Here is a 17,561-nt window from a genome sequence, read left to right on the forward strand (position 1 = left end):
GACATGGTGCATCTTAAATAATTTTGTTATTAGTTTCGGTTTTGGAAAATCGCGCCTAGAAGCTACCAAAACTGATAATGTTCACAAGATGTGTAATGCAATAGCAGCCTTCTGGGTGAAAAACAAAAAGTATTTCTTGGTATGAATCCTAGCTCATTTATAGGCGGCATTCTAGGACTTCTCGCTTCAGAAATCCTGTCAACGCATCGTACGTTTCTACTCCATCAATATCAGCAGTGTTATCACTACCAAACGCTAAGAATAGATCCTGGCAATACTTCATGAGATCTTCGTTGGAAAATTGTTTATTTTATTTAAAACAAATATTTTCAATACCATCCAAAAAGTCAAAAGTTTTAATTGCATGCAACTGATGAGATCTCTCTTCGATGGAAGTTATAAGTACATCCAAAACATGTTTCTTGTGGATCCAGAAGAGGATCATTATGAGGCTCAAAACATGCCTGTCTCTTCTTTTTTTGAAGACCAATTGATTATTGAGGTGTAATCATTGGTTCAAAACCCAAATCATCTGCTATTGCTGTTGTTTCTTTGATAGTTTCTTCAAATCCTTCAATTGATCTTTGATATCGAGGGATAATCTCATACAAATTGTGGTTTTCTTTTACTCACCAATTTTATTAAAATTTCACCTTCTTTTACTGATGTCTTGCATGTATCACAAGATATAACAGTACCCTTGCGTCCTCAGGTAAAATGTTTTAAAAAGTACAACAAAAGTACAATATACTGAACAGCATTTATGCTTACATGTATATTAAAATGAAGGTACATATACCAAGATATTAAAATACAATTGTACAGATTTGTGAAGTTTTCCACCAAATATGCAATGTAATTTTGAAGTATTATAGCTGAAAATGCAAGGTGAGTATGAAGATCAAATTCAATGAGCGAAAATGATTTTCTTGGAAGTTGCCGATGTTGGTCATTATTGATCATTCCAGGTGATATTGACTTAGGTACTCAAATGTTTACTTGTTGTAGCTTGAAATGTGCAAAACACTCACATTTCTTTCAAATATGAAGATGATTTACTGTATCTAGTGCTCTGTACTGGTCAATCTGGGTGCTATAAAATACCTATGGTTTGAAGTGCAGTATAAAGTGAATATTGGGGTGTCTCTAGTGCTGTGGGATGCTGCGTTTTAAATTGAGCAGCTCCTGAAGGCAGGACAAGGAGTCTTAGATAGATAGATGCAATTTCTTCTCATGGGATCAATAAAGTATCTATCTATCTTAACCTTTTGATTTGAAGGGAATGTAAATAACAGCCAGGTTGTCTCTTTGGTTGTGTTGTATCTGGCTCTGTCGACAGTGCCTTTTGTTCCTTGTGTGGATTAAATCATACTTATGAATTGATCACAAACATTTAGACATTCTCTCCTTCTGGGGTTAATTTTATCATTGTGAGTGGCCAAAGGTTCCTTATTTATTTAATTAAAAGTCTTTAATTGTACAAAATTAAGAAATTACAAATGAATGACAAAATGGTTTTAAAAGGTTTATTTTTAAAAAGGAAACGTTAAGAAAATGTCTATACATTTCTGCACATCAGAAATGTTACATTCAGAATTCTATATCAATTAATAGTTTTATTTCAGAAACATATCATATTGTACAAGAAAAAAGACTGAATGGAATAGGAAACTTTAAGGTCTCCCTGTTTTAAAACACAAACTGCAGGTCCTGTAGACAAAGTCAATGAGGACAGTGACTCACTGGTCAGAGCTCTCAGGTGACAGACAGTGTCAGTGTGGAAGCAGTGGAGTGAAGTGGACTCAGGTCACAGACAGTCTCAGTGCTCAGAACTGTTGTAAGACTGTGACTCTGTTGGTGAAGCTCTTCTGTGTCTAGACCTGCTGGAGGAGGTTCTCCCAGACAGCTCTGTCAGTCTCACAGCGCCCATCCTCTCCCTGAGAGTCATCCCCAACATCATCGTAGTCAGTCCTGTCAGGGGCAGGGGCTCCTTCTTCAGAGGGCAGTGTGGGCAGGACCCTGTCCACTCCAGGGCCAGGCTGGAGGACACCTGACAGAGAGACAGACTCATGATTTGTCAAATGAGCCAGTTATTGAAATAATATTGTTACTTATTAGGATTATGAAAATTGTGAATATCAAAAATGACTGAGTAGATAAATTAAAAAATAAATTAATCATAACCCCCAACTTTTAAAGATTTTGCCAAGAATATACCCAAGCATTTGGTATAGTTAAAGGCACATAAGAGATTTGTTCTTTGGAACAGCTTTATTGAAAAAAAGTAATAGTTGAGACAATTAGTTAAATATTTGTTAACAACACTACACACAACATAAACATACAACACGCAATTACAAATTTGCTAACAAGGTGTTTTAGACACCTACATCCTAAACACCCAGAAAATCCTCAAACTGCTACTAAGTATTCAGCTTTTACAGAACACCTACATAAAAGAAAGAGATAAACCAAACCTTCTAAACCAAAGACATTACAACCTACAGTTAAATCTCTTTCTTTGTGAACCCAATTGCTACAAAATGAATGGGAACCTATCTCCCTGTTCTAAAGATGCTCCCACTAGCCAGGATAGGCACTTTTTAACTAAGGGATTATATAAAAAAGAAATAAAAGTTTCTAAAAACAACAGAAAGGCAAGCACTCTTTATGAGGTTCAAAGACTAAACTCCAGTCTGGTCTTTCCAGTTGATCTGGACAAGTAGTAGAAGCAAGAAGTAGCTCTCGCCTTCTATCATTCCTGGACAGTTGATTGACAATCATTTACCCAGAACTTTATGGTTGCTTTGATCTCTGAATCTCACACCTCAGCATCTCAGCAAACATCTCCTTGCTTTGCAGCCACTAGCCATGTACTGTAATTGGAATTGGAATTGATGACATTACCCAGGTGTACCTAGATTTTTTAAAACACTTACATAGTCACAATAGTGTAGTGAATGGGGATTTTAATTTTCTGTAACAATAAAAAATTATAGTAGTATATTTTGAGAGTACTTGTAGACTTTTAGAAACTAATCAAACATAATAATCTATAGTCTCACACATGTATTCTAACCAGACCATATACAATTTATTGATATAATCATAATTTGCATAACAAACAATAAGCATAATAGAACATACTGTATCTGAGAAGTACTCTGCTTTGATATCAATGGCTATTAGTGGACGACTAACAGTTATAGTTTACAGAATAGATGTAACAATATTGTACTCAAAAGCGTTTAATAGGTTTTTTTAATTAAATTGTATCTTTTTGGAAGAATTGATGATTCAGTGTAGAATTCACTTATACTTATGAAGCATCAATGCTCTAAAACCACAGTGAGGAAGACCTAGTAATTTCTGAGCCTAGTAATTCTCTCTGCAGTCAGAGAACAGAATTCCTGGTCTTGGGGAATCTAAAGCTTTGTTCTGCCCAGACCTCATTCACTCATCATTAATCAGCTGCTGATCAATTTAAATCAATTTAAATCTGATTGGCTAGGTGTGTCAGTAGGTGGGTTTCAGTGACACTGTGATCTTTGTGATCTAACTTTGTACAATTCAGGTCTCTCAGTCTTTATTGGCTGTTATTGATCCTTGTAGGACATGACAGAGTGAAGCTACCGCTACTGCAAAATGACTGATTCCCCCCTGTCTTGGATGACAGTGCAACAGAGATGGATTACTGGAGGTTATCTTTCCCATCCCTGAACTACCTAACCCACACTGAGCCCCCTGGCTGTAGCCCCTTTTACCTGAAGTGGGGTCTTCCTCACTGCTGAACACATCACTGTACCCAGAGGGTGTCTCATCAGAGAGGAGTCTCCCTGTGAACAGAAGAGCAGGTCAGTAATGGCTCTGTCATTCTGACACAGACTGGCCTGTCAGAGACCTTTTCTCTTCTAGGTAGTGTTTATTTGTAGATATGAAATTAGGTTGAGACTAATTTCTAATGACAAAGGCTACTGTGGGCTGGTACAGGGGGTACTCCTTAGTCTTATTTATAATAACTCACCTGACACAGTGTCTGGACTCTGGGGCACAGTGATGGCATCATCATAGTACTCAGGGGCCTCTTCTTTCACAGAGGACATCAGCTTTCCTAAAGCACACAGAGCACAGCTTCACTGTCACACATCAGCACACTGAGTTATCTAGAGCACAGGACTGCTGGAGCTCATCAGAACACACTGATTAACTGAACATCACACAGGATCTAAAACTCCAGGCTCTAAGTACAGGAGATCAGGGGGAACCTGATTTCCAGTCCTATTCACAACTGTAATAAATGTAAAACAATTCTTTGATTTTCAAATAAGATGTTGAAGGAAAACAGGGCAGAGAAAGTTTGGCTGTATTTGGACAGAGAGGGTGGTGATGTGAACCCTATGAGATACTGAAGAGGAGCCGGACACTGGCAGCAGTGACCCAGACTGAGTGTGCAGGGCTGAGATCACAGAGAGAGAGTCAGATTCATGTAACTGGTACAGAATAGTACAGACTCCGTATTCAGAGGCTGAGATCCAAGAAAGAGTAGAGAGATTCAGACTCTGTGGGATTGGTGCAGAGTTTCCCCATGTGATTGGACTGAAATAACCCACCTGACAAGGCATCTGGACTCTGAGGTACAGTTACAGCATCATCATAGTACTCTGGGATCTCTTCTTTCAGAGAGGTTATCGAGTCTCCTGAACCACACAGAGAGACAGATAATTTACACTTCAGGACTCAGACTTACTTTGACCATAGAGCTGCAAAGTAATTGGAAAGTGTGATTTTAAATGTTTTGTGGTGTATAGTTAAGCCAAAACTCTAGGGTCGCTGATTTATCTGATCTGAAAGGCCGTTTTTACAGCATGCTGTTCCGCAGTCTCATTTTCTATCAAAACCAATTAGAGCAGCACCCTGTTTACCACCCCAGTATTGACCAGGTCTAGTTTTGCTCAGCATCTATGATTTGCTGAGATAAGGCTAGTGTGAGGCAACACTGAAAAACAGACTTTATAAAGTATCAAACACGTGTGGTTATATTTATATAATTCAGGATTTTCTACATAAGTTCTCTAAACGTCAGCCTGGTTTGAGGTGAGAGTGAGCACTGGACTGAAGACCTCCTCACTCCCACACTGAGCCCCCTGACTCCATCTCCCCTCACCTGGTACTGGGTCTCCCTCACTGTCCTCCACATCATCGTATCCAGAGGGCAGCTCATCAGAGAGGAATCTCCCTGTGAACAGGAGGACAGATCAATATTACCTGCAGTCAGACAGCAGACTCATTGTCTTCCACTGGCTGTGGAAGAAGCCAGGGTGTGAACAGTATCTCAGAGATTGTGTGTATAAGGCAGATCAGGAACTGTGAACTGTGGTGTCAGTTACTTTGACACCAGTTGAGAAAAAAAAATTCCTACAGTCAGTCAGCACTGTCTCTTACTGGGAGAGAAGCCAGGTTGTCAACAGAAACACAGAGTTTATGATGCTTTTCTTCACTTACTTTGACAGCAGTTGGGAAATGAAACTCTACAGATTTTAAAACCACTATGGTGAGATTTTCTACAAGTGTTAAGTCCTCAGATCTTCCTCAGAAGATGGAGACTAATCACTCCTGAAGACTCTCTCCACTCACCTCTCCTGGGGGCGCTGTAGGTTCCCTCTCTGGCCAGTTTGTACTCTATTTCCTCGTAAACGGCATCATGATAGGAGGCAAGTGGTCCTTTAGATAGGGCTGTGTGAGGAAAAGGTAATTATATAAATATCAACTCCATGTGATTGACAGAAATGACCACTAGAGGTCACTATGGGGATGGAGAGTTCCCTCCCTACCTTTTCTCAGATTCCTGTTCTGGATCAGCTGCCCCACTAACAGGGCCAGCACCACGAAGAGCAGAGCCCCCAGCAGCAGGAGGACCAGGGGCGAGGCAGACAGGCCTCCCAGTGGCTGTGTCTGGGTTGTTGTCCTGGTTCTGCCTGAGAGAGGGGGAGACAATGGATGAACAGGGATCAGGAGAGGTGCTCTTGGGCTCATACTGTATACACTTCGACACATGTCCTGTTCTCCTCCTGTTCCGATATGTGGCTATCATGGCTTCAGGGTGAACCCAAGATCAATGAAGAATAGTTAAGGACTCCCAATCTAACCCATCAGGACTGTCACTAAATCAGTGAGGAAAGAGAGGACACTAGCACAAGATCTACACTGGAAATCTGAAAAACTGATCTTCACTCTGAGAGAGGAGAGGAGACACTACAACAACACTGGGAATCTGAAGAGACACTGATCTTCACACTTAAGGAGGAGAGGAGACACTACAGCTACACTGGGAATCTGAAGAGACAGAAAGACAGGAGTTATCAATGACAAGGAAGATTTCTGTTCACCTGTAGCTGTTGCTGGACTGGCTGTTGTATCTGACAAACCTGTAAAAGAGATAGGAGAACTGTCATTATTTTGTCTTTGGTTTTACAGCAGGTTGAATCCACAGTGGTCTTAAAAAGAAAATCTTTATATTTGTTCCTTGAGGTCAAATCTAGGATTGCTGGATGAATGGTGTCTTGTTCGGAATTAAAGCCTAGTGCTGTTCACACACACATGGCTACAAAACATCCAAATCTTGTGACTGATGATCTTAGTTGGTTCAGTTAGATATTAAGCAGTGATAGAGTATGGGTGACATCAGTCTAACTTCTCCATTGATCTGCTACCTTGTTTATCTACAGTTCTAAGACTATCCTCACCTGTACAGGTAACCCCTGCATCCTCCTTGTGTCGACAGTCGCTCTGATTCAGTCCAGAGTGACAGCAGTCCCACAGGTGAAGCTCACTGCCTGTGCAGTTCACCTCGTCCAGCCAGATGGCGCCGTTTCCTGGTCCGAATGAGGCCTCTATTGCTGCACTCACTGCGTCCCCACAGCCCAGCTGTCTGCAGACCACCTGGGCATCCTGCAGGTCCCAGGAGTCGTCACAGACTGTCCCCCAGGAGCCCTCATACCGCAGCTCCACCCGGCCAGAGCAGTTAGTGCCTCCAACCAGGCGCAGAGCCAGGGGGACTGAAAGTCAACAGTGAGGTTACTGAGTGTCATTAGATCTGTGACTGTAGATGAGAGCAGAGAGGTTACTGAGTGTATTTAGCTCAGTGACTGTAGTAGAGATCAGTGAGGTACTGAGTGGCTCTAGAAGAGAGCTGTATGGTTACTGTTCCTCAGCTCAGGGCTGCAGTGTCTCTGACTGTTTTACACACTGAACTCACCTGGGCAGTACAGCTGAGGCTGCTCTTCCTGAGGGGCTGGAGTGCTTCTGTCAGCTTCTTTTCTAGGACCTTCAAAGATTAATAATCATATAAAACATTATTATTATAAAATGAATAACAATGACATTGCTTTCATTTTTATACATGTTTGGATATAAATTAATAAGAATTCAGTTTAAAGCTTTTGTCTGTTCTAAATATGGCAAAACACTAATTTACAGAGCATTACTCTTCCCTCTGTACCTGAGCAGGTGATGTTAGCCACTTCTCGGTCTGTGCAGTCATTCTGACCCCAGGGGGAGGAGGGACACTGCCACAGGGTGGAGTCGTGTTTGCGGCAGGAGACAAAGTCCAGCCATTTGGGATCAGGGCTCAGCCTGGAGTTTGTCTCTCTGGTGGTGCCCTTGTCTCCACAGCCCAGCTGTTTACAGATCACTGCAGCTGTAGTGTCTGTCATGCTGTTGGCACAGATGCTGCCCCAGGTGCCATTGTAGTAAACCTCTGCCTGTCCTGAACAGCCTGCAGATAGCCTCAGGAGAGTGTGATCTATCAAGACAGCACGGAAAGTCAAAGGAAACAAACCCTGACAAGACAGCATTTCATTCTGAACTGGTAAGAAACTACAAGCAAACAATGTGAACAGCAACAAGTCTCATTTCCCGTACTAATCCAGTTATAACTGACTCACGTAATGAAACAAGGACAGCTGTACAATAACACAGTTGATATGAAGGTGACAGGACTGTGTGGTTCTACAGCATTCCCAGCTGTATCATAACTATATCTTAGTCTCTTTTTACAAAGCTTTGCGTGATCTTGGCCCAAAATATTTGAGTGATCTTTTAGTCCCTTATAATCCCTCTCGTACACTTCAATCACAAGGAGCAGGTTACCTAGTTGTTCCTGGAATTAAAAAAAGTCACAGCTGGCAACAGAGCATTTTCTCATAGAGGTCCCCAATTCTGGAATAGCCTCCCCGCAGATGTGTGGAATTAAGACGCACTCCCAGTGTTCAAATCTGGGTTAAAAACATATTTGTTCAGTCTAGCCTTCGGATAAATATTAAGGAAAAGCAAGCCACGCAACCTACCAATTTCTGTTTTCGTTGTCATTCACTAATACTTTATTTCTTGTCTATTCTGAGGTGGAGTGTTAGGAAGCCAGGCCCAGAGTCCAGCTCCTTCTACCTGTCGAACTCAACTTCCCAGAGAAATTTCAACCAAAGGAAACCACTGAACATTCCAGACACTGCTGGACCTCACTACACATTACTGAAATAAAAATACTATCTTTTTCACCATGTCTGTTCATTTTAATTAACAGAGGAGGATAGGCTCCCCCTTTCGAGCCTTGGTTCAGGCCTGGAAATCTGTAAAGCTGCTTTGTAACAATGTCCATTGAAAAAATACAAATAAAACTAAACTGTATTGAATTGAATTTTCCTCAATAGGATATATTTAAGCACTCCAAATGCAAACCATATCCACGTTGTGGAATTCGAGAATATGGATGATTTTTTTTTTCGTTCGTTTACCTGAACACAGGATTCTCACATCCTCCTTGTGTCCACAGTCATGCTGTCCCCACCCTGCTGAAGGACACTCCCACAGAGACGACTCGTTCCCCATACAGCCCACCTCGTCCAGCCAGATGGGTCCAGTTCCCTGGCTGAAGGAGGCTGGCACTGGGGCACTGAGGGCCGTCCCACACTGGAGCTGCCTGCACACCACCTGAGAGTCTGCCAGGTCCCAGGAGTCATCGCAGACTGTCCCCCAGGAGCCATTGTGATAAACCTCCAGCTTCCCAGCACAATCGCCTCCTGCTCCAACCAGCCTTAAGGAGCGCTGGGCTAGGAGAGAGGCAGGACCAAATGATAAAGACACATTCCTATAAACATAGTAGTTCAGGTGGGTAGCTGCATCAGCATGCGTAGGCTGCAAAGGAACAATAGGTTTATTCCATGCTGAAAAAAAGAAGAAAAAAAACACAACGTTTCGGCCGTGGAGCCTTCTTCAGGTGTGAATTTCTATAAACATTGCTGATACAATTACCTCCTACCTCATCTAGCCTGAGGGAGTGCTGGGCTAGGAAAGAGACATATATATCATTATGGCTGGAGTGGTGTCATTCAAGCTAACGTTGACTCTTAAAAAAAAGTTAGGAGTCTCAAAAATATTAGTTTACATATCTGCAGAACTGGTAAGCACAGAGGAACAAAGTGAATCTTTTGGTTTACTCGAATTACCTCCTTATTAGAGTTGTCATCAGACTTAATTCACAGGATAAAATATAAACAAAGAGAAAGAAGAGAGAGATAACTGAAGGAAGGAAGAGAGAGGAGGCATGTCAGACAAGAAGAACTGGAGATAAAATTCAAGTTAAATAATGTGAACCTTGTTTGAGAGACCTTGCAGTCTTGTAATTTAAGAACATTAAAACATTTTCAGGTTTCCTTTATTGTGCAATCCTCAGGCTAAAGGCATTCTCTCCTAGTTGGAGGTTTAGAATAGAAAGTAGATTTTCATTCACTTTTCGGCATTATATTAGTGAGAACATATTCTGTTCATTTAGGATGCAGGGTAATTCTCTGGTTAGCCTGTTTATGCATCATAGAGGATTTCAGATTATAGAGTTATAAGGGAAAAATGTTTTATATAACAAGGGGTAAACTATGGATTTTTACCCTGTCTTCAAACTAAGTGTCTGTAGAAAACCCGAATAGAAATAGCTATAAGTCAATGAATTCTGACCATTCTGAGGCTTAGAGAGATATCATTGCTGTTTGGGGCAATGCTGAGCAAAAAACAAGTTTTTGTTTAATCTTCATTGCCTGCATGTCAGTCAAGTGCAGATCAATCAGATTCTAGCAATCAGTTTGTAAGAAGTCTTCTTTTTTACTGCTTAAATCCTATATATAGCCTCTCTAGCACTGCCTATGTCACTAAGACATATGAGAAATGTGATGATTCAGGTTTAATATCCAAGGGTTTAGCTTCAATTCAAGCCCTGGTCCAGGCCTCTACTGTCTATACTTCACAAGATATTGCACCCCAAGATGTTTAAGGGCACTTTCTTCCAGGCGGAAATTTCCCCTGGATTCTGTGACAACCTGAGACTCCATCTCCAATGGATTTGTTAAGATTATGTCACGAACACGGACTGAAATCCATGTCAGATCTTGTAGAAGACCCTATGCGATGCGGTAAGAGCTGGAGAAAACAGGAGGCGTGGTAAAAAGGAACACACAGGGGTTTAATAGTGCACAAAATAATAGTGACAGTCCGTGAGACAGTGTACGAGGAAGACAAAACGGCATCCAAATCCAAACGGGTCCAAGGGCAGGTCAAAGCACAGTCCGAGAGTCCATCAACTAGAAATCCATCCTGGGACGCAACAAAGTTAAAATCCCCGGGAGGGGGGAGCACACGGACAAACAAAACATGGAGGTCCAAGGGTGACAGGGCAAGATCCTCCAGACCCCGGGCTCAGGAAGCGGGAGGTGTCGGGGATGAGGCCTATGCCCTCAGGAGACGGACGTAGGGTGTCCTGGTGCTAGGCGGGCCTCGCGACATCTTACCCTAATGATGAGCCCCGAGGACTAGAAGAGCTGGTCTTAAATAATAACACTAAAAGGGTACACCTGGAGAGCTTAATCACACGAACAATAATGGGAGCAGTGAAGTGCCCTCTAGGGAGGGATGTCGGGCGTGACAGATTCTGAATGTTTTAATGTTTATTTTCTTGTTATATCAATGGAAATCCAGCCCATTCAAGATAAAACATTATATATCATTAATACAACTAAAAGATTGTTTTTATGGACCTAATAAACCAGTACTTTTCAATGCTTATGATGTAGTAAGTGCATCTACATCCATATGTTCTGGTAATGCCCACCAATCATTCTTTCAAAAAAATGAATAGATAAAATGTTTGTTTCCTTAGGCTGTAGAGTTTCATTGTTCTTTATTAATGTATTGACTTGTCATGCAAATATTCTCAGTTTTCATCTCTGTTGCTCACAACTGCAAGAAAGGAGATCTTAATGAATTAGAAGCACAGGCCTCACATCTGTGGTCAGCAGTGCATTAACCTGATGACAAAACACTGCATCTCTACAGAAAGGGATGATTGGATCGAACAATATACAGAGCTTCTTCTACAGACATGCTCAAGTTTCAGGAAACATTTATCCCAGCTCTATTATCAGTCTATATTAATGGACAAAAGACTTAAAATAGGAACAAATATCACTTCATACAATATTTTAACTCTTAACAGGTCCAGCTGTTATATTTTGTGACAAATCTTTTAGGGTTTGTCTTTTATGTCCTACATATCAATCTGCATATGATAACAGTCAAAAATACTTTGAATGGCTCCTACCTGAGCAGAGCTGGGCAACATCCTGTCCAGTGTTGCAGCTAACTGTCTGTGGAGAACTGCAGTTCACCAGGTGAGACTCGTCCCCGGAGCACTGAATACCTGTCAGACACACAGTGCTGTCACTGTCCCATACAGAGAGGAGTTATAGACTTGTACTACAGAGCACTGAATACCTGTCAGACACACAGCACTGTCACTGTCCCATACAGAGAGGAGTTATAGACTTGTCCTACAGAGCACTGAATACCTGTCAGACACACAGTACTGTCACTGTCCCATACAGAGAGGAGTTATAGACTTGTACTACAGAGCACTGAATACCTGTTAGACACACAGCACTGTCGCCTGTCTCATACAGAGAGGAGTTGTATATTTGCACCACTGAGCCACAGCCCAGCTGTCTGCAGACCACAGAGGCCTCTCTGTAGCCCCAGGAGTGCTGGAGGAGTGTCCCCCAGGTGCTGTTGTAGTGAACCTCCACCCGGCCATCACAGTGACTCTCTCCTCCTGACAGCCGGACTCCACCATCTAGAGCTGACAAGGATGAATCTAAAAAATAAATGAACATCACGTTTTATTGTCAGTCAGATATCAGTACCATAAAACCAGCCCACGGAGATGGAGAATTTGTTTTGTCCAGGTAAAAGGATGGAAAATTTGTTCATACCTGACTGATTTCATCGTTATCTTTTGGTAAAATTAACATGACACATCCATGTGTCAACCTCAAGAAGCATTGTTTTTAAATAATAATAATATCACTTTATTAACCCTAAACAATTCCTTGCATTAGGAATTATCTTTTCACATATCCCACTTGCTCTCCATGAGACACACACAGACAGGGAGAGAGCATAGGATCTGCCATTGTACAGCACCCCTGGAGCAGTTGAGGTTACAGGCCTTGCTCAGGAGCCCAACAGAGTAGGATTCCTCTGCCAGTCACAGGATTTGAACCAGCAACCTTTCAGCCATAAGCACAGATCCTTAGCCGCAGAGCCACCACTCCACCCAATGTTAATTATTAACAGTTTTTCAACAAAATGTTTGGACATCATGTTTCATTTATTGGATGGCATTGTGGTGCAGTAGTTAACATTGCTTGCCTCACAGCACTAATGACCTACATGTTCTTCCCATGTTCACGTGGATTCCCTACCACAGTCCAGAAACATTCTGACAGGTTATTTAGATTTTGGGATAACTGCCCCAGGTATCGGTGTGTGTTTGTGTCTGTGTGTGCACTGTGACGGACTGGTATCACTTTCTCCTGTTGTTTGCTTGGGTAGGCTCCAACTCCCCCATGACCCTAAATTGGATGAAGCTGTTAGAAAACGGTTGGAATTTCAATTTAAAAGACAATTTTTCACTAGGATCCAACAGATTGATGGAAGTGGAGCACCAGCAATGTGTCGAAATCACATTTACATTCTGCATGTAATGGCTGCATGTCCCGAGTTCATATATTTTTAGTAGTTAACATGTTTAATTATCAAGATGTAAATTGGTTTGATGGTTGCATTCTCACCAGAGCAGATGACTCCTGCGTCCTGTCCATGAGAGCACCCTGCTCTCCCCCATGAGGAGACAGAGCAGTTTGAGAGACGGCTCTCATTCCCCCTGCAATCAAACTCATCAGCCCATACTGGTCCACTGCCCTGTCCAAACCAGGCCTGTCCTGGTGTTGCTACAGCCTCCCCACAGCCCAGCTGCTGGCAGAGAACACTGGCATCTGTGAGGTCCCAGCACTGATCACACACTGTCCCCCATTTACTGTCGTACTGCAGCTCCACTCGTCCAGAGCAGGAGTCCGAGCCGTTCGCCAGCCTGAACCCTGTGTATCCTGCAGATAGGAGAGAACTTCATCAGCATGATACCATAACAGGGCACATGAAATACAACAATAAAAAAAAATCAATAAGATGAAAAAACTGTAACATCCAGCTCTCAGTGACCGAGAGACCAACAGAAAGCTTTGACTAAGAACAAATATTGTGATGCCATGTTAAGGCTTCTTCAAGATGTGTTACTTTTCCCAGGGACTCCTTTATTTTTGCCAAGCTTTCCCAGTACCTAAGATAGTGATGTGAAGCTCACAGGAGACAATGTGCTCCCTGCTCCAGGCCTGATGAAACCAGGAAGGACAAGCAGGAGAAGAAGACGCAGAACAAATACTGCCCGATCATCAGCCTCCGAGCTGAAGGCTTTCACTTTTATTTTTCATCACTACTACCCCAGCCTTAGACCTGAAGAAGAGCGTTGTGTTATGCTCCCACCTAGCCTTCCCAAAACTTAGAGAGTGTGCAGGTGTGCCCGTTGTGGCTGACAATGAGCCGCAAAAAAGACCAAAAACAAACAGCACTTGTGCCTGTTTTTGAAAAAACAAACCAGAGTAGTAGGTGATTTTACAATTTCAGGTACAGCGTTATTTAACTAGTCCCACAGTTACTGTACATGTGAGGTCCTATCAATAAGAAAAATAAAAAAGTAACTAGCTGTGAACCCGAAAACACAACAAACACAAAAAGGAAAGTCTTCCGGCTAACTCCTTGTCCTAATCTGACTAACAAAAACAAAAACAAAAATTGACCTCCAGCAAATACCTAACAGATGAGAAAATAGACTGCAATACCAGCAGATAGTGAGTTAAGGACGACCTACAAGTAAAACTTGCTATACCTGTAACAGCCACTGCCATCACATAGACCTTTCTCAGCCTCAGGGCTGAAGAGCAGCTACCTGCTACAGCACCACCTACTTATTTTTCCACTCAGTCTGAGAGCTGAAGGACAGGTTACTGCTATTAAAACAGGCTTCGACACAGCACAGGCTTGGAGGTTTTTCCAGCCTCAGGGTGAGGGGCAGTTGTGGCCACAGCACAGGTTGTAGGTGTATATTTCACAATACAGCCCAGGCAGAAACTTCCATCGCCTCTGCCTGTCACGATATTAATTCCCCCTCCTTAAGGGTGCTCCAGCCCTTTCACTCAAGACTGTATTCTATGCACCTGCTCCCCATTCCCTGCCCACCTTAAAAGCCAGGTGCTGACGCTCTTCCGGGCTCAGCATCTGATTTCCATATCGTGCGAGTCCGGGACCTGGAAGTGCCTGGTCCCGTTAAGGTTTTAATCTTGGTTCCCGTTCCTGTTCCCCGTCCGCCGGTTCCGACCCGGCCTTCGTGGTTTTTTAATTCTTGCTCTGATGGACCTCCTGGTTTTGGACTTACCCTTGCGTTTTGGATTTTCCCTAAGGACTACTCTCGGATTGTTCGCCTCGGCCACACCTCCCCCGTGCACCAGCGCACCTTGGACACGCCCCCTTGTCTTCAGCCCCGTTTTCCTGCATGACGTTTCCCTAGTGTTTCCCCACTCCGTCGGACTGTGTCGTCCGCATAGGGTCCGGAAAGAACTGTTCGTTACACTGCCGTTATAATCTGCTATTTTCTTATACCCCTTTAGGGGTATACACACCTGGCGGGCTACTGAAACAATGACATAAGGACTGTCCAACATCAGTGCTACACTAGTCCTACACAACTCTTATACATCGCCTCTGCAATACCCTGGGTTGTGTCACAAATGACAAGACCTCTCCTTTAGTCAAGTGATTTTATCTTACCTGTGCAAGTCAGACCCACAGCTCTGCTCTGGGAGCAGCTCTGCTCTGGCCTGGCTGCAGTGGGGCAGTGCTGTAGTTTGGACTCTTGTCCTGTACACTGGAACTGCTCTGACCTGACTAGACCCTGGCCCTGTCGGAAATGAGCGCCTCTGTATATCACTGAAGGAGCCCCACAGTCCAGCTCCCGACAGACAACCTCTGCATCCTGCCAGTCAAAGTCAGAGTCGCACACTGAGGTCCAGGTGTTCTTGAGATTCACCTCCACTCTCCCAGAACAGAGACTGTGTCCATTCACCAGCCTCACAAAACCTGCAATAGAGAACCTAAGGCTGTCAGTCTGAGCAGGTAATCTCTCATAGTGCAGCTCATTGCTCACTGTCACTGAACCTGGTGCCTGTGAGAATTAAACTTACTACCCTATGAAAATAAACCAACTTCATGTGAAAAAATAAATGTAATAGATTCTCAATTTAAATCTTGACTTCTTAATGTTCCATTCATAAATAGATGAAAAATAGATGTAGGTTTGGATTTTTTTTCCCTTAATAATAAAAACCTTCATTTAAAAACTGCATTTTGTGTTTACTTGTGTTATCTTTGTCTAATATTTCAATTTGTTTGATGATCTGAAACATTTCAGTGTGACAAACATGCAAAAAAATAAGAAATCAGGAAGGGGGCAAACACTTTTTCACACCACTGTATTTGGAATTAAATGAATGTAAACTACCCTACCAGAGCAGATCACACCGGCATCTTCCCCATGGCCACAGTCTTCCACTCTCCAACCTGCTGATCTACAGTCCCTGAGTGCTGACTCCAGCCCGGTGCAGGAAACATCATCCAGCCAGGTTGGTTCAACTCCTGGTCCAAAGTGAGCTCCTCCTGGTGCTTCTAGAGCAGAACCACAGCCCAGCTGTCTACACACCACTGCAGCATCTTTGAGATCCCAGCTATCGTCACACACTGTCCCCCACTGTAACTCATGATAAATCTCCACTCTCCCAGCACAGGGACTGGCACTGTTCACCAGCCTCACATCAGCACTGCCTGCAAAGATTGAAACAATATACATTTATATATTTGTACATACGTTGTACAATGTTATAAAATGTACAATGTACAGACTTATAACCATGTCTACAGGATACACATATTATAATCATACCTGGTATTGTATTTGTATTTTGTTTTTCCTGTTTGATTTGACTGTGTGTGAGATAATGGAGTGTCTAGCAGCACAGAGACTGTGTGAGAGATACTGGAGAGTCTAGCAGCACAGTGACTGTGTGCGTGATACTGGAGAGTCTAGCAACACAGAGACTGTGTGAGAGATACTGGAGAGTCTAGCAGCACAGAGACTACTGTATGTGAGAGATACTGGAGAGTCTAGCAGCATTGTGACTGTGTGTGAGAGATACTGGAGAGTCTAGCAGCACAGAGACTATGTGTAAGATACTGAAGAGTCTAGCAGCACAGAGACTGTGTGTGAGATACTGAAGAGTCTAGCAGCACAGAGACTGTGTGAGAGATACTGGAGAGTCTAGCAGCACAGAGACTGTATGAGAGATACTGAAGAGTCTAGCAGCACAGAGACTGTGTGAGAGATACTGGAGAGTCTAGCAGCACAGAGACTGTGTGAGAGATACTGGAGAGTCTAGCAGCACAGAGACTGTGTGTAAGATACTGGAGAGTCTAGCAGCACGGTGACTGTGTGTGAGATACTGAAGAGTCTAGCAGCACGGTGACTGTGTGTGAAATACTGGAGCGTCTAGCAGCACAGTGACTGTGTGAGAGATACTGGAGAGTCTAGCAGCACAGAGACTGTATGAGAGATACTGAAGAGTCTAGCAGCACGGTGACTGTGTGTGAAATACTGGAGCGTCTAGCAGCACAGAGACTCTGTGTGAGAGATACTGGAGAGTCTAGCAGCACAGAGACTGTGTGAGATACTGAAGAGTCTAGCAGCACAGAGACTGTGTGAGAGATACTGGAGAGTCTAGCATTACAGAGGCTGTGAGAGAGATACTGGAGAGTCTAGCAGCACAGAGACTGTGTGTGAGATACTGAAGAGTTTAGCAGCACAAAGGCTGTGTGAGAGATACTGGATAGTCTAGCAGCACAGAGACTGTGTGAGAGATACTGGAGAGTCTAGCATTACAGAGGCTGTGAGAGAGATACTGGAGAGTCTAGCATTACAGAGGCTGTGAGAGAGATACTGGAGAGTCTAGCAGCACAGAGACTGTGTGTGAGAGATACTGGAGAGTCTAGCAGCACAGTGACTGTGTGTGAAATACTGGAGA

At 43.0% G+C, this 17,561-nt stretch overlaps 1 protein-coding gene across 1 annotated transcript; it reads right to left on the reverse strand.

Moving 5' to 3' along the window:
- Positions 1-1,661: 1,661 nt before the first annotated feature.
- Positions 1,662-16,333, reverse strand: LOC148670252 (antigen WC1.1-like). Its single transcript, XM_088631015.1, has 15 exons — positions 15,994-16,333; positions 15,259-15,567; positions 13,170-13,484; positions 11,963-12,190; positions 11,642-11,740; positions 8,790-9,104; positions 7,499-7,801; positions 7,256-7,324; positions 6,744-7,055; positions 6,405-6,425; positions 5,832-5,975; positions 5,635-5,733; positions 5,165-5,236; positions 3,765-3,836; positions 1,662-2,050 (listed from the first exon to the last, which is right to left on the reverse strand). Exons 1-15 carry the CDS (start codon positions 16,331-16,333, stop codon positions 1,875-1,877), a joined length of 2,874 nt encoding a protein of 957 aa, XP_088487141.1. The 3' UTR covers positions 1,662-1,874.
- Positions 16,334-17,561: the final 1,228 nt, after the last annotated feature.

The sequence above is a fragment of the Lepisosteus platostomus genome, chromosome 5 (assembly GCF_059453375.1).
Source record: "Lepisosteus platostomus isolate fLepPlt1 chromosome 5, fLepPlt1.hap1, whole genome shotgun sequence".
Taxonomy (NCBI): Eukaryota; Metazoa; Chordata; class Actinopteri; order Semionotiformes; family Lepisosteidae; genus Lepisosteus; species Lepisosteus platostomus.

Coding starts and splice junctions, on each gene's coding strand:
- LOC148670252 (XM_088631015.1), bottom strand. CDS start 16,333: ATGTATATTGTTTCAATCTTTGCAGGCAGTGCTGATGTGAGGCTGGTG. Junction 11,741..11,962: donor CAGTGCTGTGTGTCTAACAG/GTATTCAGTGCT, acceptor TGTGTCTGACAG/GTATTCAGTGCTCCGGGGAC. Junction 7,802..8,789: donor TGTGAGAATCCTGTGTTCAG/GTAAACGAACGA, acceptor CTGTCTTGATAG/ATCACACTCTCCTGAGGCTA.